General features: G+C 38.4%; 1 protein-coding gene across 2 annotated transcripts in view; it reads right to left on the minus strand.

Moving 5' to 3' along the window:
• Positions 1 to 1,867: 1,867 nt before the first annotated feature.
• The window catches only part of prickle1a (prickle homolog 1a), a 37,858-nt gene continuing 15,712 nt past the window's right edge, over positions 1,868 to 24,013 (minus strand). The window contains exons 1-8 of one of the 2 annotated variants that reach the window (XM_016494755.1): positions 15,040 to 15,201; positions 11,006 to 11,179; positions 8,236 to 8,349; positions 6,354 to 6,491; positions 6,071 to 6,274; positions 4,506 to 4,692; positions 3,552 to 4,400; positions 1,868 to 2,907 (exon numbers count right to left, since the gene is read on the minus strand). In XM_016494755.1, coding sequence (XP_016350241.1) covers positions 2,114 to 2,907; positions 3,552 to 4,400; positions 4,506 to 4,692; positions 6,071 to 6,274; positions 6,354 to 6,491; positions 8,236 to 8,349; positions 11,006 to 11,167 — 2,448 coding nt within the window. In that variant the 5' untranslated portion in view covers positions 11,168 to 11,179; positions 15,040 to 15,201 and the 3' untranslated portion in view covers positions 1,868 to 2,113. Of the gene's footprint in view, positions 2,908 to 3,551; positions 4,401 to 4,505; positions 4,693 to 6,070; positions 6,275 to 6,353; positions 6,492 to 8,235; positions 8,350 to 11,005; positions 11,180 to 15,039; positions 15,202 to 24,013 lie in introns of those variants that run through there. The other variant, XM_016494753.1, reaches the window with a different exon arrangement.

A 24,013-nucleotide genomic window follows, 5' to 3' on the forward strand; every position in this document is an offset into this window, starting at 1 on the left:
AAGTGATTATATTAAGACATTTATAATGTCACAAAAGATTTCTATTTCAGATAAATGCTGTTCTTCTGAACTTTATATTCATCAAATAAACCTGAAAAAGTTCTACTCGGCTGTTTTCAACATAATAATAATATATGTGTCTCGAGCAGCAAATCCGCATATTATACTGATTTCTGAAGATCATGTGACACTGAAGACTGGAGTAATGATGCTGAAAATTCAGCTGCGCATCACAGAAATAAATTATATTTTACAGTATATTCAAGTCATTTTAAATGTAAAAATATTTCACAATATTACTACTTTTGCTGTATTTTAGATCAAATAAATACAGGCTTGGCAAGCAGAAAATATTAAAAACCTTCATTAAAAAATATCTTACTGTTAAAAATCTTATTTTCACCTGCAATCAGCTTTGAAAACGCTGTTGATTCTGTGCAGGTCTATCATAGAAATGGCCAACAAATCGTTTCCAGACATGAATAACACTGCAGTCAAGCACTAAACTGTAACTTGAGAGTTTATCTTTTTAAAGTACCTCACTTTCAGACCTCAGATGAGTCCAACAGCTGTTCGTCTCTTCCAGTTGCACAAACAGGACTGCGAGACCTTTGGAATAGTGGTGAAGATGCTTATAACCAAAGATCCAACTCTCGAACCGACGCTTCTGTCAGTGCTGCATAAGAACCTGGTTGAAATGGGGGAAAATACTTGGAAAACCTCAGCCAATTCATCTCTGAGGTGAATGCATTGGTCAAACCGAACCAAACCGGCCAAACCTAACCATAATGAAGCGCTTCATCATGCTTACTCAACTAATATAAACACACTATCTAGAAGTAATGTTTTAGTTTTTGCACATCTTGTCATGTTATTCAGCACAGCTGTCCTAAGCACATTTGTTAAACTTTTACTTCAAGAACCACACTAACAGTTCATTGTTTACCTTTAATTCTGTAGCTACAATTAACTATACTCAAAGATGTTGGATTTTTGCTGGAGACCTAAGAATGCAACATGTTCATCATTAAATAAAGTATATTCATTTACTCAAACAGTGTTTGGTGTTTCCGTTGTTGTTTAGCTTACCTTTGTCACCCTGTATATACAGGCTCAGTGTGCATATAGGGATTTGAAAGCCTTAAAAAGCTGTGCTCATGGCATGAGACACTAAAAAACGTGATACTGCATTTAAAGATGACAGTCTACATGTGCCCAGCCTATAAAATCCCAGATTAACAGACTCGACCACACAATGGATTAGTAGATGTAAGAACATAAAATGTGCAGGTATAATATACTTATATATCTCATTTTTTATTATTAGCCTTATTGTTCCAGTTTGCATTTTACAGATTACAGTGATATGTCTGCATGATCCATCAATAAAACGACACCCGAACAAGCTTTGGATAATACATAACGTATAATGTTTTGTAGTCAATGTTTTAATACACTTTGAGTGACAATGCTGACCAATGTTACATAATTATTTTTAAAACCCTGATTAACAAAAGTGGAGTTGCTGCAAACCTTTGTTCTTTAGTACTTCTTCCTTTTAAAAAAATCTTTTGAAACTCAGGGATATAAAAAATATTAGCTTTAACTCAACATTTTACAATATATACACATTTGTTTTTGCAAAGTTAAATTACTCTCTCCTTTAGTCTCTAAAAGTGGCTTCATAAATATTATATTCTTCTGGTTCTTTCAAAGACTATAGTCACTTATCACCTAACATGCATTATTGCAGCAGTTAAGCATGGTTTAGATCAGGGGTGGGGAACGTTGATCCTGGAGGGCCTGTGTTCCTGCAGAGTTTAGCTCCAACCCTAATCAAACAATCAAGGTCTTCAGGATACAGGTAGGTATTTTTTTTCAGGGTTGGAGCTAAACTCTGCAGGACAGTGGCCCTCCAGGATCAACGTTCCCCACCCCTGGTTTAGATACTGCGTTGGCCATCAACGTCACTGCATGGCAAGACCACTGCAATATGTCCTGGACAGCCATGCGGAACAAGTTGTATTCTAATTCAAAGTAACAGCTCGAGAAAGGCAGCTTAAGAAAGGCATATTAAGATGCAGATCAACTGTTTCAAACTTCCTTCCCAATTCTATGAAATTATACAGTTTTTGCCCTTCCGTCCTCTCTTCTGTTTGGACTTTGTCCTTGTGCCAAAAGGAAGTTCATCAGTGTAATATTGGTACCGAGGTTGTCTTGGTTGTGGAATAGGCTGGCCCAAGAAAAAGCCTTCCTCCTCTGATTCAGATGATGAAGAGGAGCAGGTAGAGCACCAGTCATCTTCATCCCCGTAAAGACGTGAAAACCTCTCCGCCGCCTGGTTGTGCAAACCGTACTCCGAGTTGGCGTGGGCATAGGAAGGCTGTCCGTAGTGAGAGTTAGGACCTGACCCGTGCTGCCGGCGGTCCTTTTCTTTGGGCACCAAGTGAAGTGCGTTGTCCGAACGAGATTTACGACTCCTTCTTCTCCTGTGGTGATGATGAGGACGCTGCTGGTCTTCAAAGTGGTACCCTCGTCTCCGAGTGCGTTCGCTCATGGGAGGCTGCCGCACCTCCAGGTCGTCATATCGTCCGTTATCCACAACATCATCTGAGAACTTCACCTGCTGTGGTTTGGACTGGGACTTGGACCTTCTTAGGACAGGTAAGTGAGGTGGTTTGGGCCTCTCCTCTGGGAGCGGAACCACTTGCTCCTGTTCCTCCTCTTCAACGACCTCCACACGCTCGAGCTCCGAGGCGAGGCTCTTCAAGGAGTTGGTGCTCCTGTGCAGCACTGATGAATTCAGCGTCCCCATGTTGCTGGCGTTCTCGCAGCGTTCAAGCTCAGAGAACTTTTGTAAGGAGTAGAGCAATGGTTTGTCTTTAATATCCCCATCAACTGAAGCACCTGAAAGAAAAACGCAAGTTCAGCGCAAAATATACATTCAATTCAATAGTCCACCAAAAGATGCAAAACTCTGAAACCGTTTACTATATTTACATCTATTTCTCTGACCCCTCCCAACTGCCTCTCATATTTCAGTTTCCACTCAGTGTTGGGGAAAGTTACTTTTAAAAGTAATGCATTACAATATTGCGTTACTCCATAAAAAAGTAACTAATTGCGTTACTTAGTTACTTTTTATGGAAGGTAATGCATTATGTTACTTTTTGTCACCTGGGCTGGGCTTGCTTATTTATTTTTTAATAACAGAAAACCCAAAAGTTATATTTTTGGTGACTGTAAAGGCCCTTTCACACCAAGAGTGAAATTAATAAGCCTCAGGCTGAAGAAAATGCCTCTGCACTTACTTCCAATTTCTCTCAACATGGGGAAAGGAAAGGTGTCAGTGAATAAATAGGAAAACTTGCGTTACTTATTTGAAAAAGTAACTCAGATTTTTTCTTGTTAATTTAAAAGTAATGTAATCCTTTACTAGCTACTTAAAAAAAGTAATCTGATTACGTAACTCGCGTTACTTGCAATGCGTTACCCCCAACACTGTTTGCACTCAAGAATATATCAATTGCACATTGATCCTTTAGTCTCACCTGTGATGTTGGAGAGTGCCAAGGAGTCCATTGAGTCTCTGATGTTCTGCTCTGCTTGCTTCAGTTCATCTGTGATGCACTCCAGTGAGTCATTATACCACTGTTTATCTTCATGCTTAAAGCTGGCTCCATGCTCCAAATCGAGCTCCTGGAGCTTTCTGCTGCTTGCAGGTCCAGGGTGGCTTCCGTACGCAGAGTCACCTAGTCCATCCTGGGACTGTGCCCAGTACATGTCTGCCTTGTATTTTTTACTGGCCAGATTGCCATTCCCACCACTGCCTGGCATCCTTGACTCTGTCTTTTTTTTTACCTCAGAGTCGGTCGTCCAGAAGTCAGTCGGCCTGGCGTCATCCGGCTGCTGGAACATCCCATGTTCACCAAACTTGAGGAGGAGCTGGGTCATGTAGTCCTCGTGCTCAGCCCATTCCTCATGGTCGTCGGGTGCTTCCTGCTCCTCTCTGTTCCTCCAGAAGTGGTTGTCTGCAAAGCTGAGCTGTGACAGCTTGTTGGACAAGGTGTCGTCAGCGTTCCCTGAGAGTCCGGGGAACTTGTAGTTGCCTGCGGGTGAAAAGAGAAGAGACTGTCGACACTGGTCTGCAGAGCGACTGCTTTTGCCCATCTTCACGCTGCGCCGAGATTCCCGAGATCTTGCAGATTGGAAGGCTGAATCAGAGGAATCTGAGGCATGGGTGTCCTCCCCAAGGCTGCAGGCCTTGGAACAGTAGATCCTGCCTTGTCTGGGTAGAAAGGGACACCCAAGCAAGGAGCCCTTGCACTGAGCACAGCTAAAACAAGCATCTGTGGCATGCCAATGAAGGCCATCATATGTCATTTGGGCATGGTCCACCCCTAGAAGAAAATAAACAGGAGTTATAGGTCTGCTTCTCAAAAACAAAAGCGGAACGTGGTTTGTGGTAAATGACGTCAAGACATCCGAGAGACATTTGAGCTTACCGATGTGTTCACCGCAGGCCTCACAGTACTCCGCGTACAGAGACTCGAAGCAACCGCAGCAGTAGGGCCGACCATCCTTCATGATGTACCGCTGACCACCCAGGATGGTCTCGCATTCAAAGCAGAAAAAGTGCTTCATATGCCAGTGACGACCCTCTGCTTCCGTGCACTCATCCGCAAAAATAATCTGAAAGGACAATGACAGCAACAAATGAGTGGGGGTGTCTGCGATATAGTGATGCAACGTAAAGTAATAACACTTTGTTAGAGTACTTAAGTATTTTTTAGGAGAATCTGTACTTTACTTGAGTTTTTATATTTCTGTATTTTTTCACTTTTACTCCACTACATTTCCTAATTCAAATGTATACGTTTAAGCATATTCGTTACTTACTACAAAATAAAGTCGGAAGAACAGAGACTGCAAGAAAGCAGGTTTGACGAATCAGTGGTCTGACGCTGGCAAGTTAGACTCCTAAAAACACCTTTGCTCATTTGCAAACAAGTGCTCGCACAACCACGGATGATTCATTTTCCACTCAAGTCGAGGCTGGGGTGTGCGATATACAGTATATCTTCTGCGATAATATGCTAAGTGTTGTTTTAACGATGTGCAATCTGACATTATCGAGTAATGTTATATCATAGATAGCATTAATAAAGCTAGCATTAAGTGACTTACATTTTAGATACAATATTGCCTCAGTTTTACCAACCAAACAAAGTTCCAAACAAAGATCACAGCAATGTTTTGCGTCTCTGAGCAACACACAGGACGGTGTTTCCTTATTGCATTAATCAGCTTTTTGAACAAATCGGTTGAATGAATGATTCAGTGACTCGCTCATTAACACAGTCAAATGCTTCGTTCCCGAATGAATCAGCCATTTGAATGAATCATTTGAATCTCAATGACTCACTCATTAACAGTGACTTGCTGCCACCTACTGGTGGCTTTTATTTCACATTTCAACTATTTGTTCATATTTTAAATAATTTCAAATATCAGTATTCAACGTTTATATTTTAAACAAACTATTATTTTTGCATTTGTAACTGCAGGTTAAATGCATCCATGTCCCCCTCTGAGCTACATTAAACAATGTAAATACATCTAAACGCCACTTCAGGTGCGTATTCCAGAAATGTTTTCTTATGTTGGAATGAAAGAGACTGAGTACTAGATGAAGTGCCTCTTACGCTTACCCAAAGATACAAAATGGAAGAAAGAGTTAAAACCGAACACAATCTTGCTACCAGCTATGAACATTAAAAAAAAAAAAAGTTTCCCCTTTTCCATTTTGCATTTACTTGTACTTTAACTTTCAATACTTAAGTATGTTTAATATTTAAAAAAATACTTTTCATACTTAAGTACAATATATAGGCTATCACATACTTTAAAACTTGTAGTCAAGTAATATTCTAAATGATGACTTCAAGTTCTACCAAAGTCTTTTTCTGGTAACTTATCGGTACTTTTACTCAAGTGTGGTAATAAATAAATATAACGGGCCTTGTTTCATGCACAACAATGAGCATGGCCTTTGAAAAATAAAACTCACCTCATCACAAGAGGAACAGCGTGGCTTTAGCAATTCAGCATGATGCCGTCCACAATGGACCTTCCCATCTTGGTAGAAGTAAATGAGATCAACCAGGAGCTCATTGCAGGTGGAACATGTGAAGCACGCTGGGTGCCAACACTGACTAGGTCCTGCCCGTGAAGCAAACACCACCATCTCCCCTCCACTGATGTTCTCTCCACACTGAAGAGGCAAAATGTTTAAGCAATCAGCATCAAACAGTCATTTGCTTCAGCACAAATCTCTTGGTTCAAACACCTACGTGTTCACACGCCGCATGAAGCATCGTCCTTGGCAGCAGTTTCAGAGTTCCTCGCCCGAGGGCCTCTTTCTTTCTCTGCACGCTAAACATGTGAAGCTCCTTCTTCTCTTCTTCGCTGAGAGACTGGCAGTATCGCACCTGAGGGAGACATTTAAAACGTGTTTGCTGTCAAACTATTCAGAAAGAAGCCCTTGTGGACCACATGCAGGTTTTTTGAGCAAGGAAAAAAGCATTGATGGAGAACTAGAGAAAGTATTGATGGAGTTGGACAAATACAAATGCATAAAATGTGTTTTGAGAGAGTGGAGAGAGACAGTCAGTTAGAAAATCGACTGGGAATACACCGAATTCATTTTCTGAAAGCTCAGCTGGATCCAACAAATCAGACTGCACTGCAGCAAAAGTTAAAATTCTCTTAACTATTCGTTGCATAATAGTAGCTATGTTTCCATTACCCTATTTTAATGAGCATTTTGAAGTATCGCATGAGAAACGAGTGATGGAAACGCCAAATTTCGAATAAAACTGGCTTATATATAAGATAAGAATAATGGGAGATGGAAATGCATTTTGCAAATAAATTACTCCAAGCGCATCAAAAAAGTCATGTGACTTTGCGCTATGGGATGGCAAAACCTGACTAACCAGCGGACCGATCTCATTCCACAGCATCTGAAATGTTGTTATGGTCATTCGGAAATGCACGAGCAAACTCTGTCATCAAAGTATTTCTGTATAATTGCCTCCCAGAAATGTCTTACACGACTGCGTTCCCAAACAGCAGCATCCACGTCCGTATCTGACGGGTAGGATAAAATGTCAGGACACGCATTCATTGTGTTTCGTCTGCTCGCTCTGAGGCGCTATATATGAAAATTATTATATTCTCCTACTTTTCTTAGTGATTTATCGTGCCAGTTTATAAGGAAGTGACGATTTTGTTCTCTTTGACTTGTTGGACGGAAACGATGCTTGTTCGCAAAAGTTTTATGCGATATTCCAGTTTTGCTAAAGTTAAATTTGCAACTTTGGATGGAAACCCGGCTAGTGTGTCAGTTTGGCAAACCTTCAATGCTCATCCCCACTGAAATCCAAGCATTCTTGAATGCAGCTCTTAACCTTCATCCTTCTCTCGCATTTTGTAACAAATCTTTCCCTCACGGGTCAAAATGACCCAAGCCCAAAAATTAGACTTTTTTTTTTTTGACCAGAAAGCTTGTATTGATCCTTTTTTTTTTTGTGTGTGTGTGATTTTTAATTTTATTTAATTTCATTTACCATTTATTTTTGTGTTCCAAATTCAAGTGGAACAAAAGTAACAAAGTCTTGTAACACTCAGATGAACACTCAATAAAAAAATACAAAAATTCCAGGTCAAAATGACCCGAGGGAAGGATGGATGTCCAGAAACTTTTGCTTAGACCATCTCTTAGTCACTTTGGTGAGTGCTTTTGTTTAATTTTACACAAGGAAAAGGAACACACCTAAAAACACAAGCAATGCATGTTCAAGCTGTGATGCCACAGTGCTACAGATAACAATAAAACTGCATGTTATGTGACCCACAGCAATGTCGATGCCACATGTCAGATCGAATCTCCCCAAGCAGCATCATACAATCTTCCACTCAAAAGTCTCATTGTACACGCACCCACAGAGATATGAAGTGACAAAGCTACTTTCTGTGATGGCAGGGGATGTGGTGAAGCTCTAAACGCATGAAGCTAAAAACACCCACACCACGTTGCAGCTAAAAAGCTATTTGAGGGGGTTTTGAAATGTGATGCGTGGGCATTTTGGACTGCAGCGATGCTGGGGAAACGATAGGGGATTTCATGGCTGCTGATGAAGCTCCTGCTTTCCTTTGTTTCTATAAACTCACCTCATTGTCATGAGGAGGGAGCTGGTACAGGAGCTGTTTTATGCGGTATTTCTCCCCAGGGCTGTTTACATAAGGCACTTTGTCCTCAGGTAAGCAGGAGAAGTACAGCTGGACCTGGAGGTGAGATGGAGACAGATCGGGTCAGTCAGAGTATGTACAAAGTCCAAAAGGAAGTTACCAACAATGAACTAGCTTAGGATACACCTACACTACCAGTCAAAAGTTACTGTTAGACTAAAAGAACTATTTGGTTTTCTATAGTTTTCTATTTGGATATATTTTAAAATGTAATTTATTATTGTGATTTCAAAGCTGTTTCTTGAGCAGCAAATCAGCATATTAGAATGATTTCTGAAGATCATGTGACACTGAAGACTGGAGTAATGCTGCTGAAAATTCGGGTTTGAAATCACAGGAATAAATTACATTTTAAAATATATTCAAATAGAAAACAGTTATTTTAAATGGTAAAAATATTTCAAAATTGTACTGTTTTTGCTGTACTCTGGATCAAATAAATGCAGGCTTGGTGAGCAGAAGAGACTTCTTTAAAAAAAAAAGTGTATCTATCATAAGTGAACTGATCAGAAAGTGTGTGTTTTTGTTGTGGGTCATGGAAGGTGTTTCAGGTGTACCAGTCTGATTTTTTTGGCCTGTCATTCCTGTGTATCTGTCAACAAAACCCTGAGGACTAAGTTGACCCTTGAGACTTGAGACACCAGTTTTGGCTTTTTACTGTACTCTATTGTGCTTCTTTGACACTGTGACCTATGCCTTGTGAGTGGGATCCCTTTATGAGCGCTAGTCGTAACAGCCCCCAGATAAATAGCTGGACTGAGCTTGTCTTTTCCTGCATAAAGAGTGTCGAGTCAGTCTACTGGAATGCCATTTAGACCTGTTGATCAGTGGCACCATAAATCACCCTCATATTACCTCTGCTACTGAGCCTTAGGCCCTTGAACAACACTATTCCTGAGTGTTTGTGTTCTTCCCCACAATGATCACCTATAATATGCATGGCAATTCACAGAACGGCTGCTATAAAGGCATTAAAGTTGATTCTTGCATTTAACACAAAAGCTGCACTGGGATTTTAGGGGTCTCCAAATTGCTTTAGACCTTTTCCCTCACCCGTCACTTCAGATTTTATTCAGGGGTGCTCTCGAGGGCAGCCGGGGGAAGCGTGGGACACCGGCTGGAATCAACGCGCCTCCAACCACGAGAGGACCGCCTTTGCAGCCAGCGCCAGGAAAAAAAGTTGTGGCTGCGAGCTTGGCTGTTAGCGAGCCGCTTTTCCTCATCGTTTCAAGCCCTTTTGTCTGGCAGCTTGAGATAATGACTTGCAGATTTTCCATGAAGTAGTTTGTAAATAAAAAGCAGCATTTCCTGTTCCCAAATGCCTGTGTGGTGCTTCCTTCACAGTGTTTAGCTGTGTCTGCAAAAATGCAGTCAGGTCCTCTAAATCTTAGTGACTATGACTAGCTCTGCTGACAAAATGAATCACCAACAGTTTGGAATTTTTTAATAAAGATCACATCTGGTGCATTTATTGTATAACAACTTACACATCACATCTTGAACTGCATGTTACTATTCAGTCAACACTGAGCAGAGTCCTTCCCTGACACTGAAGACATGTGACTACTTTGCATTTTGTGACGCGGCTTTTATTGGACTGCAGTTTTTCCCCCTCGAACAATGTCAAATGACTTAATTTTTCTAAAGAGGTTGCCATTTTGCCTCTTAACTATTTTCTAACCCAAATGTGCATTGAGGTAAGTTCTCTGTTAAATGCGACCTGTGCTGGCAAAATGAGCAAATTTTCAAAAACGAGTAATTTTTAGTTTCACATTCTCCATTTGAAAGACCTTCAAAATTATGTATGATTTGTTGGAATCGGACGTAAAATGACTGAGCTACAGCTGTTTGAAGATCGATGGAGTCAGCAAAGTCAATTTTGAGAAAAATCGAGTTCAAGTTTTCTGAAGGTTCCAAAGCAAAATCACCTAGCAACGTTGCATCTTTTCCTACAGTTCTTTTCTTGATAATAATTACTATGTTAATAATCACAACATAGCTATTTTTTATTTTATCTTTGTTGTTATAAATAAGAACAGATTAAAAAAAAACTGTAGAACAAATATAAGAAAAATAATGCATTACCTTTTTCATTTTACATTTAAACAAAAGCATTCAAGTAAGAAACAAATGTAAAAATCCCTTGTGTTCATTACAAATAAATTGATTATTAAAACTAAATACAAAAGCAGTTAAATCAAGAACAGCCAGTGATTCCCTCTTTTCTTTTATTGTTAGATTAACATTTATGAGACAGACGGCCTATATATTAATGCCTATTGTAATGCACGGATCTAATATAATGTTACACATCAGATGTTTTTCCCCAACAGTTCCCCAAACGTTCACTTAAGACATAACTGATTATGTTTGCGTGAATACTTAAATACTGTAATTCTGTGTATATTTATCGCGATGTCGCGCACTTCGGAAGAGAAGCGAGCGGAGAAAAGGTACTCCTCTCAGAAAACGTACAAATAAAGATACTTTTAGATGTTTGATTATTTGGAGCATTGGGATCTCTAGACGAGGGCTTAATTAACTATTTTTGTGAAAACCTGAAATTCGTAATTTTTCACTTTTTTTGCCTGTAGCTCAAAATTAGCCCGTGCGCATTCAGACGTCACAAATGTTGTGGAGGCAAGATTCCAGTGAGTTCTAGACTGTGATAAACCCTTCAAGATCGTTTTACCTGCTCTGGTCGAAGTCCCGGCGGCACCCAAGCGTATTCCTCCAAGGCGCAGCCAGAGTCGTCATCCGAGGTGGAGCTCCGCTGGAAGCCGAACGCGAGCTTGTTGACCTTCGGCTCCATGTCCAGCGGCCTGATGGCGCCGTGGAACCCGCCGGAATTCATCAGAAAGACCTCCTAAAGAGGGAACAGTGTGTCACGGATCACAAAACCACATGATAAAACGCCTCGTAAGATGCATTGTATTGGGATGAGGACAGAAACGCAAATGGAATAAAGCAGCATCCTAAAACATTTGGTGACTTCCAGCCTGGGGTGGAGGCCTGTTAAATAGATTCTGCTCATAAAACGATGGCAGTTTTATTGTTACTGCTATTGTGCCGAGTTTTGCCGTGATGTGGTCGGACATTCCCTTTAAACTTCAACCATCCTAACTCTTTTACAGTCTATTTACTTTAATGCATTTTCCTGACTCATCATCACCATGGAAGCTTTCTGGTATTTCCCATGTCCTTCTACTGGGACTCTCTTCTGGTTAAGTTGAGCACTAATGCATGCCATATATGACTTTTCCCAACAACAGTTTACTTCAGAACTCTTTCAGACTGAAATTTCTCAAGACAAGATCGTTCTTCCCTGTCACTCCTTTGAAGTCCATTCAGGACACAAAGCACAACAAAGCCATATGGTAATGCTTGGAAACCATGTCTTTCTTCAAGCCCCTGTGCTGTTTTGGAGGACGGTGTTTTAGAACCTGCCACACCGCATCACGTCCTGCTGAGTGACGCATCATCTGACGCTTTGATCTCTGGAGCAGCTGCTTTTGGAATTAAAACAGGTGAGATGGATGGACCGAACACGCTGACAGGTGTTAGTTCCTCGTGTACAGCAATTTGGACTGGTTTGAGAAGATAAATCCAGATACGAGCATCAACACTGAAAGGGTGAATCTAACAAAATCTAGTCAAATCATATTTCACACCAATGAGAATGAGTAGATCTTATTTATTTGGTAAGGTTGTAAGACACTGAGAATTAGGAAAAGGGAAAATGTGCTTACTTTTAATGAAACTAATGCCACATTGTGGAAAATATCTAAAACGGGCTTAATTATTCAAAAACTTACTGCACGCACACTTAAAATAATTCATCTTCCATGTTATGACTATCCAACCAGATCAGAAGTAGAAAGAGTAATGCATCAGCAAAATCCCTCAAAACTGATTCACCATAGTAAAATTTTCTAAAGTTTCACAAAAACACACATTATCAGAAGGCTCAACTATGCATTAATGCTGGGTAAGCGTATTGCACTGTTTTATCTGTGCAAATTCACATTTGAGTTTTCGGAGCAAATGCAAGCGTGCCAGACCCCTCATGATGGGGGATAACTGAAACGACCCAACATGGTTTTCGGTTCAGGTCTGAAATTCACTTCAGTTGAATTCTGTTGAAATCATACAGACACCCTGACAAAACCACTACAAAGTGAAGTGCTTGTTACGCAATTTTGACTTCATTTTGGGCTTTTAAATACCCCAGATTCTTCTCAGAATAACCTTTACATGGCCAGATAAAGGTTCTTGTAAGAGACTCCTCGAACATTAACCTGGTTATGCAATTTTAGCACAAGAGATATATTCCCTGCCATGTTACAAGTCTTCCTTCCGGTGGTACAAAATCCACTAGGACATGATATTTTCTTCAGAGGAAGTCACTGATAGAGGAAAGGAGATCAAAAAGGCAACACCCATTCTGCTAAACAGTCTCCTTAAATATGCTAATTTCTGTCTTAGATGCCATCAGCATCACTTCCTGAGCCTCCTGATCTAATCAACAACCGGAGTGAAGAGAAACCGCAGTAATGTTTCATCGAAAATAAACAGCTATTTTACGATTGAGCGGTTCTGAGTGAATTGCAGGGACCTCGGGGAAACCAAGGCAGTTCCTGTCTGCGCCGCTCGCCCTGAAAAAGCCCTCCAGCCCCGAGTATTTAACAGCCTTCTCTCTTGTAGAGCTGCTTGTTAACATGACTTTGGAGGTCTGAGATGCATATCTGTTAGATCCACCCACGGGAGGCCTGAATGGCCCTCAATAGGGAGTAGATGGGTGGAGGGTGAGTTCCCTGGGGAGGGGATGGGCCCCGGGTGATCACATGGTGGTAACTGCCAGCCACTCATATGGTAATGGACCCTCAGCATAGCAAAGAACCCTCTGACTTCTAGGGAACAAATGCATTTTAAGCACCTTTATTTTTTACTTTAAATTATGCATTACTTCACAAGTCTAATGAAAATCATACGACTGTTCAACACAATGCAAATGAATGCTCTGACAGAATCATTTGCATGTGTGTTCTGAGGATACTAGGTCAAGACCCAACAAATTACATCTTGAATGGCCCATTTCCACAACTTTAGAACAACTGTTAAGTTGCAATTCTCACAGAAGTAGCATGTGTTAGACCAGGTTCGATTACTGTAAGCATAGTATTAGTTAGGCCAACAGAATCGAGTTTTTAGAGACAGTAAATGAGACCATAATCTGACACAACTATCCCATTTTTCTAAATTAGTCAGAATGACACTCATTATATGTGCATTACAAATGATGTGGTTAATGAGATGATTATGAATGGCGTGTGTGTGTAAAAACAAGCCTTCATTAGGCCCAGTAAATGTGGAAACATTCATACTGCCGCCCGTTTGACACCGATGCCGCTCCATTAGTCCTGTTTGATTTGGCCCGGTCCAGATCTGAGCCAGTGCTGGAATTATGTCTATGTGTTTAATGTTAAGAACAGCAGAACTGGCAGATGATGTGAGCGATTCCTGCGCTCCACAAATGTGGACAAAACTTTTGTGCCAGTAATAAAACTTCAATCCAACAAATACAGACGTTTGTTATGACATGTCACTTCCAAAAACACTTGAATACAAAAGCATCTTTGCATCTTCTCAAACAAACAAGTCCAAAACTACAGCAAACTAAAACTTAAGCTAGAACTAAAACCCTCATATGTGACCCTGGAGCACAAAACCAGTCACAAGGGTCAATTTTTTTAAATTGAGATGTATACATCATCTGGAAGCTGAATAAACAAGCTTTCCATTGATGTATGGTTTGTTAGGATAGGACAATATTTGGCTGAGATACAACTATTTGAAAATCTGGAATCTGAGGGTGCAAAAAAATCTAAATATTGAGAAAATCATCTTTAAAGTTGTTCAAATGAAGTTCTTAGCAATGCATATTACTAATCAAAAATTAAGTTTTGATATATTTACATTAGGAAATTTACAAATATCTTCATGGAACATGATCTTTACTTAATATCCTAATGATTTTTGGCATTAAAGAAAAATCTATAGTTTTGACCCATACAATGTATTGTTGGCTATTGTTACAAATATACCCCAGCGACTTAAGACTGCTTTTGTGCTCCAGGGTCACAATTACTAGTTTTTACCCCCCAAAAGACATACAACTGCTATCTGACAAACATATTTATGAACATATTTCCCATTAAAATGCTCTAATCATACAAAAAGAAATCTAAAAATGGGACAAAAATCCCAGTGGATGTTTTACTGAAAGTGCATCAGAGAATACTAGATGTTGGAAACAGGAAGGATGGCAGCGTTGACTCATTTATGTTGGATCATGGGTGATCCTCCCAAACTTTTGGCCAAACTTTAAAGAACTCGAGTGTTATTCCAGGACCAAATGGTTTCGAGGCTTGTCCCAACAGACTGAAGACCACCTGCGTTCTGACCCGCTGGAGCCAGATGACTAGAAGCGTCTGATATTTACCCACAACGCACCTCTCTGACACCTTTTTCTTTTCAACAGACCCATGCGGAGGCTGAGTTGCACCTACAGTTAGACCTAGATCTGAGAAGTTTACAAAAGCTTCCAAATATAACTAGAAGTAGGACGTGACACAGCAAAATATAGGTTAAATTATTCACTCCTAAACCCCTGTAGGAAAGGCTTTCAATGTGACATACAAAGCATAAACCCAACAAGGACCTTACCTTCTCACTCAGCAACGTCTTCAACCTATTCAATGCTTTCCAAATTAAACAGTGTTCGCCAAAAGTCCCGTGGTTCCTTGACTACATGTTCTCAGTTTGAGCCTCATCCCATTTAAATCCAAAGCAGACGTCGTCTCGTAATTTTAATGCAGGACGTGTACAGTAGAGTGTTTGGAGAGCAACTCCAGCAGATGGCTCTTCCATTTACTGCAGTCCTGTGGAGCCACTCCCCCAACAACTCAAGCTCAGCCCTCAGCGTGGGCCCCGGACCCTCTAAACCAAACCCCCTTCACTTCAAACACAGAACAGCAGTGGTCAGTTTCACACACCCCTTCCTCAGGTTTCTTGAGCAACTCTTTTTTTTTCTTCTTCTTAAGTGTGAAAACACCCAACAAATCACTCATGTTCTTTCTTATACATGCAAATGTCAATATTATCAATAAAAGTAAGAATTGTGAGTTTTTATCTCGCAATTGTGACTTTATATCTCACAATTCTGACTTTATAACTCGCAATTGTGAGTTTATATCATGCAATTCTGAGAAAAAAAGTCAGAATTGTGAGATAAAAAGTTGCATATACCTTTTTTATTTTGTATTCAGTGGCGATAACGGGCTTCCATACAGTTATGTGAATTTATTGTTAAAACAGAATAAAATATTTGCTAGTGGTGTCCGAAAATAAACCTGTTTTCACTTTGAACTAAGTTTATTTTTATGACCCCACTGACAGATTTTTTTTCTTGTTTTAATCATTAAATCATTTTAATCAAAAAAATAAAAATACCAAAAAAGCCAATATAGACAGCAAAAAACCCTATTTCTCTCAGTGTCTACTAAAAATATGTCCATTTTATTTTGTCATTAGGCACTTTAAGCAAAAACAAGTGACAAATCACGGATAAGTGTTCATAAACTGAATTTAGCTGCAGTGGCCCTTTATGCATTAGAACATACAGTTTCAGTCAAACGTCACTCTTTCACTTCTCAAGACAACAAAGATGTCATCGGGTCCAGACCACAACACCTGAAAGACTCCACATGGTACCTTACAGAGCGTTTATCATGCAAATCAAAAAGGCCATCCCTATCAGAGCCAATCCACTTCCATACCAATGTTTTGATGTTAGTATGTGCACCATTTGGGGAAATACACTTTTTGGGAGGCTAGTTCTGAAGTCCACACCATTCAACAGTTGCCAAACAGGAGTTCTTTGAATGAACACAGCTGGAAAATGATGATGACTGCAACCAAACTCCCTACAGAATGGAAATTAATTCTCGCTTTATGAGCACCGTACAGTCAGCTGCCCAAGTACTGACCCCAAAAAACCTCAGGGTCCTGCCTAGAGAGACAGTTTAGCTCATTCTGCCTTAATTTCCTGTGGAATGTGCTAAAGGTGAAGACCTTCCTCTTGTTTAAACAAACAACGAGGACGAGGCCTTGGTTTCCTGAATGAGGGATGCTTGAGGAAGTTATGAAACTGGATTCTTCTACCCAGGGTGGTCTGTGTTGTTACCTGAAACGGTGAGAGGTACAAACCAACAACTTTGCGCTCATGAAATGGAAACTTCCCTTGGGGTTTTCAAAAAGTGTCGGATTCAACAGCTTGGTTAATTGGCCAATGATGTTGGCTCCCATCGTCGAACCAAACAGGGCAACAACTGTGGCTTAAATCCATCTTAATTGTCTTTTTTCCCCAAAACCAAATCTAACCTACCAATATAGGATGCCTATAACAGATCCCGAATGCTCACTAAGCTTTTTACGACTGCTGGCTTGAATAAAAGGGCTGGTAATGGGATGGTGCTCATGGAGGTTTTTTGGAGGACAACGCCATTGTTGCGTTCAAGGCCACAGAGGTGCAAACACAGCAGGAGCCGGTCCAAAGCACAGTCCTTTGTGTTAGAGAAACAAAAGAGGAAGAGGGAATTCCTACCCCCTCGTATTAGCGGCTCGCCGAAAGATAAACAAACCCTCTGACTTACTAAGAGGCTTTTCATGCATCGTGAAAACGTTGCGTCACGTACTAAAAAACGGCATTTCAATTCCACAGTGTCAGACTGTAGATGGAAAAGGAACTACTTTGGGGTCAAAATGGATGATAATTGGCTTTCAGAGGTACTTTGAAGAAGCTAACAGCTACATTTTTGGTTCTCTATACAAATTCACAGCTTGAGAAACCGGAAAAAGTCACTTCAACCACATTGTCTTTCATGCAGGTCTCAAATGTGACCCTGGAGCACAAAAGCAGTCATAAGTAGCACGGGTATATTTTTAGCAATAGCCAAAAATACATTGTATGGGTCATTTTTATTTTATGCCAGAAAATCATTAGGATATTAAGTAAAGATCATGTTCTATGAAGATATTTTGTAAATTTTCTACCGTAAATATATCAAAACTTAATTTTTGGTAAGTAATATGCATTGCTAAGAACTTCATTTGGACAACTTTAAAGATGATTTTCTCAATATTTAGATTTTGTTGCACCCTCAGATTCCAGATATTCAAATAGTTGTATCTCGGCCAAATATTGTCCTATCCTAACAAACCATACATCAATTATTATTTATTCAGCTTTCAGATGATGTATAAATCTCAATTTCACAAAATTGATCCTTATGGCTGGTTTTGTGGTCCAGGGTCACAAATAACCATTGCAACATAGTTTTGGTTCATTATATATCTCCAGTGTTAAACTAAAGTGTAAACTAAGCAATACATTCACCTCAAAAAGTTTTGTCTTGTTTTTCAGTAAAAATATCCAAAGTTTCTTGATATACATTTACTTGATATGCAAAATGACCTAAGTCTTATTTTATGAGAAAATTATCAAAATTAGGGTAATTGGAGTCAGAAAAACATACTTGTTTTCACTTTTGAATTGTTTATTTTTCTGACCTCATTGAAAGATATGCTTGATAACTTTGATTAGTATCTCAGAATACAAGACTTGTGTTATTTTCCATCTCAAGTAAATGCATCTTGATTTTAGATCTTAGATATTTGTACTAGAAATACAAAAATACTGAGTAAAAAAACGTCACTTTTTCCAGTGAAATGGTTCCTAGATAGTGTAATATTTATGCATTTGTTCTAAAATGGTATTTTTCACTCAGAATTGCCATAAATTCAACCAAAAAGTTAATATAGACTGGAAAAAATGACTATAATTATCTACTAAAAATATTTATTTTGTTGTTAGTTTTCAGAGGTACTCTGAAAAAGCTAACATGTTTGGTTCTCTATTCAAATTCACAGCTTCAGAAACTGTAAAAAGTCACTTAACCACATTGTCTTTCATGCAGGCCTCAAATAACACAGTTTTGGTTCATTTTGATCTTCAGTGTTAGTAAACTAAGCAATATATTCACCTCAAATAGTGTATATTTGTCTTGTTTTTCAGTACAAATATCTACATTTTCTACATACCTTTACCTGAGATGCAAAATGACACAAGTCTCATTTTCGGAGAAATTTATCGAAATTAAGTTTGGTTAAGGTCATTGGATTCAGAAAAACAAATGTGTTTTCACTTTTGAATTGTTTATTTTTCTGACCCCATTGGTAGATATTTTTTTGATAACTTTGATCAATTTCTCAGAAAACAAGACTTCTCGTGTTATCTTGCATCTCAAGTAAATTAGATATTTGTCCTAAAGAGACAAAAATACTGAGTGAAAAAGTCACCTTTTCAAGTGAAATGGTTCATAAATACTGTAATATTTATGCATTTGTTCTAAAACTGCTTTTTTTTTCACTCAGAATTGCCATAAATTCAACCAAAAATGTAATAAAGACTGGGGGATCTGCTAAAAATACCTATTTTGTTGTGTGGCACTTTAAGCAATATTGAGCAAGAAAGCGACTGATAAATGAGCTTTAGTGAGTCGAATCCCAGGTCACTGACGGATGTGAATGAAGTCATTTATACAAACTCCTGAGCCAAAAATACCAAAGGTTTCCCAAAACCCTAGAGAAGAGCCCTTCACATGAGAACTCTATCTATCCTGGTTTTCAGGACGACCCTGAAAATAGACCAATCCATCACGCTTCTTTCACAGTTCAGGGTTGAACAAGGATTCCTGTGGAATATAAAACAGGACAAGTCACACACCCCTGACCCGGGATCCTTTCTGAGCACAAGAGGGGTCGTAAATCTCATGGTCACAGTGATTCAAACAGCACCTCACACCTGGCTCCAAGCTCTCGGGCTGTAAAACAGAAAGGCCGCTTTGACCCGGCGTGTCCGGACACACTCACACTTAGCGGCCAATGCTACGCTCACATCCCGCTTTAACACGATCTCCAGGGCGCTTGTAGGACTCGGGCCCCAAAGGATTGACCCATATCTGACAGCGTCCTAAATTCAGACACTTAATGTGGGCTAATTATCACATGGACGACATTTTCCTGTAGTAGACCATTTATTGTAGTAGACTGTAGTAGTACACATTTTCCTGTAGTAGACTGTACACGTTTTCCTGTAGTAGACCATTTCTTGTAGTAGACTGTAGTAGTACACATTTTCCTGTAGTAGACTGTACACGTTTTCCTGTAGTAGACCATTTCTTGTAGTAGACTGTAGTAGTACACATTTTCCTGTAGTAGACCATTTCTTGTAGTAGACCGTAGTAGTACACATTTTCCTGTAGTAGACTGTACACGTTTTCATGTAGTATACCATTTCCTGTAGTAGACTGTAGTAGTACACATTTTCCTGTAGTAGACAATTTCCTGTAGTAGACCATTTCCTGTAGTAGACTGTAGTAGTACACGTTTTCCTGTAGTAGACCATTAAACGAGTACATATCGACATATAATTCTGCCATTAAAGCAGGGATATTGAAATACTTGCATGGCCTTTTGGACTTTGATGTACCTTTAAAACATTTAGGCCTTAAGATGTTAGATATTTGTAATAGAAAACAATAAAAACGCTGAGTGAGAAAATTACTTTGACCAGTAAAAATGATTTAATATTTAATTATTTGTCGGAAATTACGTTTTTCACTCAGAACTGCCATAAAATCAACCAATAAATCAATATAGACTGGAGGGGGGGGGTGGTGGATTACACCTATACATTTTGTTTTAACATTAACAAACCAATAAAAACAAGATTTCTTATGCCATCTTGCATCCCAAGTAGGGTTGCAAAGGCGTGGAAAATTTCCAGGAAATTTCGGAAACATTCCAAAAATTTTGGAAACTCTGACCAGGATTTTTGGGAATATCACAGGGATTTTTTGAAAGTTTCCAGAAATTTACCGGAAATGTTCCACCCCTTTGCAACCCTAATCCCAAGTAAATGCATCTTGATTTAAAATCTTAGATATTTGTAACAGAAAACAAGACAAAAAATACTGAGTGAGAAAATGAGTTTGTCCGGGGAAAATTATTCATAAATACTTCATAAATAATATATAGTTCTTTTTTTCTGAAATTTTTCCCACTAAAAATGTCCAAAAAGCCAATATAGACTAAAAAACATTAAAGAAAGCAACTAAAAAAAAAAAACGGCAGAAATTAGTCATAAATACTTATTCAGAAATTATTTGTACATTTTTTCATAAATACTAATATTTAGACATTTGTTTTGAAATGGCATGTCATTCAGAATTGACATATGTGCTCCTGTGGCTCAGTGGTAGAGCATTGCGTTAGCAGCGCAAAAGGTTGTGGGTTCGATTCCCAGGGAACACACATACTGGTAAAATATGTATAGCCTGAATGCACTGTAAGTCGCTTTGGATAAGCGTCTGCTAAATGCATAAATTATTATTATTATTATTACATAAATTCAACCAAAAAGCCAATATAGACTGGATAAAAAAAACATTTGGATTACACATATTACACACATTTTGTTTTAACATAAACAAACTATTAAACATAACGTGATGCATATTTGTTTAGTCACACGTAAATGAAACAGGTCAGATTTCGGCACTCAAAATAAATAATTTAGAATAAAATTGTGTAAAGAATTAAATCTATTCAGTTAAAAAGTATGACAATTGGTTAATTTATGTCTAGCTGTGGAACAAGCAGTTTTCAATGGGTTAAAATTCATGAGAATGAAACAAATTGGATTTATTGATAATAAATATATACATTGTGTGTTTAAAACACATTCAGTTTATTAGCAATACTACAAAAAATCTGGCGAGTTTCATTTCTGTATGACTGACAAATATGCATCACATTTAGTTTATCAGTTTATGTTAAAACTGTGTAATCCAAATGGATGGGAATTTGATATACAATCTCAAATGTAGGCCTAGATATTTGAATGAGTGTTGGGATACAAAATAAACATTATGATATACAAGTATGGTGATTCAATGATCCTCTCAAATTTGTGATTTTCTCAAAGCGCTCTGGATCTTGGAGTCACGCTGTGTGTATTGGCTCTAGATATCCCAGCATGCCTTGGGGGGCTGGTCTGGTGCGATGGCCCTGAGTTTGGCTGCTATTTATGACCCTTAGCAGCAATTGTTGCAGATAGACCTCAGTTGTGTCCACTCCTTATCATAAAAGTGAGGCTGTTCTGGGACTTTAATGACCTGTCAATGGCCGTTATCAGAACACAGGCCTAACAAAGGAACGGCCATAAAGAACAATAAAGTGCTGTTATCCTACTGTAAAAAACAATGGCCGCAATCCTAAAGAATAGCGAGAGGTCAACTGCTGCAGCCTGGTATTGACTTAGAGAGATTATCACTGTCAAACGCCGGTCAGACGCCCACAGAAATCCCTTTATTTACTGTAGAATCAAACTCAATCCAAATGATACCAAAAGTCATCTTTGGTCGACCACCGTGACCTGGTTTGCCAATAACATTTGACCGTGCTAAGACTAATTTCACATAAGCTTCAATTGAACTACTGAAAAAGGCCTGTTTTGTTGCTATACATTTATGTACAGTGGGTACGGAAAGTATTCAGACCCCCTTCAATTTTTCACTCTTTGTTGTATTGCAGCCATTTGCTAAAATCATTTAAGTTAATTTTTTGAAGGGGGTCTGAATACTTTCCGTACCCACTGTATATTGGTTGCTTAAGTGATTTTAAATATTTTTGACTTTAAAACCACATTTATTATTTTTAGATTACCATTTTTTTTCAGTGTACTATGAATGCAGGGTTTTTAATCGTTGAATAAATCCATAAAAATATTTTTATTACTTAAAATTGAAACTAAATATTAAGGGAAATAAACAACAAACAAACAAAAAAACATACATATTTCAAGCAATATTTCTTGCTTAAAATTATAGACATTTTTTAAAAATAATATAAAAAAAAAAACCTGTCCAGACATTGAAAAACAAATAAAAAGTACAAGAAAAAAAATGATATAGAGATATTAAAAACTAATAAAAATGACAGAAACGAGAAAGTAATAAACATTTTACTACAAATATAAATGTATATTTAAAAATTTCATTAATAATATTAACAAAAACTATAGACATTTAAAAACTGTATAAAGATATAAAAAAAAAACTAATAAAAATGACAAAAACTATACAGACATCAAAAACTAATAAAAATGACTAAAAGTACTAAACCTTTTACTAAAATTATATTTAAAAAAGTATATATTAAAAACCTCATTAAAATATTAAAAACTATATAAACGTATTAAAAAAAATAATAAAAAACCTAGATATTTAAAAAAAACTAAAACGAATAAAAATGACAAACTATAAAGAAATTTAAAAAATATAATAAAAAGTACAAAAAAAAACTATATAGAGCTATTTAAAAAACTATGTACATAGAAATATAAAAAAAACTCATAAAAATGACAAAAACACAAGAAAAGTGCGGAACTTGTTACTAGAATTATAAAAATGTAAATATATATATTAAAAAATCTAATTCAAACAAAGCTATAATAGTATCTCAATTATATTGAAATAGCACAGACTTCAATTCAGTCAAAGTCTTAAACAGAAATAACCAAGTAATACTTGAGATGAAACTTGACTTTGAAGTTCAGGAGATGTTTGATCTCCTAAAGATTCATCTTTAATGTTGGCTTTATCATGCAAACAAATTCACCCGAGACCAAAATGTCCAACCAACAATCACTACTATGTATCTCTACATGAAGCCTAATTCACCTTCTAAAGACTTTAAGCAGTTTTAAAACATTCAGACTAGACTTTGTCAAACATATATCACAGTTTGTCTTGGCAAACCTTATTTTTCTCATTGACTCGGGCTCATGTTCATTAGCAAACTTCATTTGAGCGCCCCTAGTGATGCATCAAACTGGCATGCAGAGATGTACAGAAGCTTTAACTCTCCAGACGTCACATCTCCGGCGCTCGCTGACAGACGTTAGGAGCAGAGCTGATGTGAACAAAGAGGGCTGGACACAGCAGCACCCCGGGGTGTTACGAGCAGGATGCTGCTTTATAGAGGCCTCTAGAAGCACACAATGACCGTGTGGCCGTCTGCACACACACACACATCGAGTGGGGTTTTGTGCTGACAGTTTAGTGACAATGTAACGGTTTACTTACACAACAAATACAGTGACTTACACACAATCCTACTATTCAGTTCATCTGTTGAAACAGCAGCAAGATGATCAGATGCTCTTGAAAAATTACGCCCCTCACCATATTGTGATGCTCTGTCCGGCCGGAGCTACCTTCAATTTTCATTGGCAAAAAAGAAAGAATCATAAATGCAAAAAAAATATTTTAAATATATATAAATATATTACATTACATATAAATAATATATATTAAAGTCGGCATGAAACGGAAGTTGCGATTGTCTTTTCTTCTCTACTGTGAAGTATATCCGAGTGAAACGGCATCTGAAATGAGAGGGCGGGACTTGATTTCATCCTTCGGGATTGGATCGTCGGAAGCTGGGGGCGTTGCTAACAAAATGGAGGCAGATCTGAATGCCAGTTTGCAGTTAGTGGTGGGGGATTTCTCTCCAC

The sequence above is a fragment of the Sinocyclocheilus anshuiensis genome, unplaced genomic scaffold (genome assembly GCF_001515605.1).
Source record: "Sinocyclocheilus anshuiensis isolate Anshui unplaced genomic scaffold, SAMN03320099.WGS_v1.1 scaffold923, whole genome shotgun sequence".
In the NCBI taxonomy this organism is placed as follows: domain Eukaryota; kingdom Metazoa; phylum Chordata; class Actinopteri; order Cypriniformes; family Cyprinidae; genus Sinocyclocheilus; species Sinocyclocheilus anshuiensis.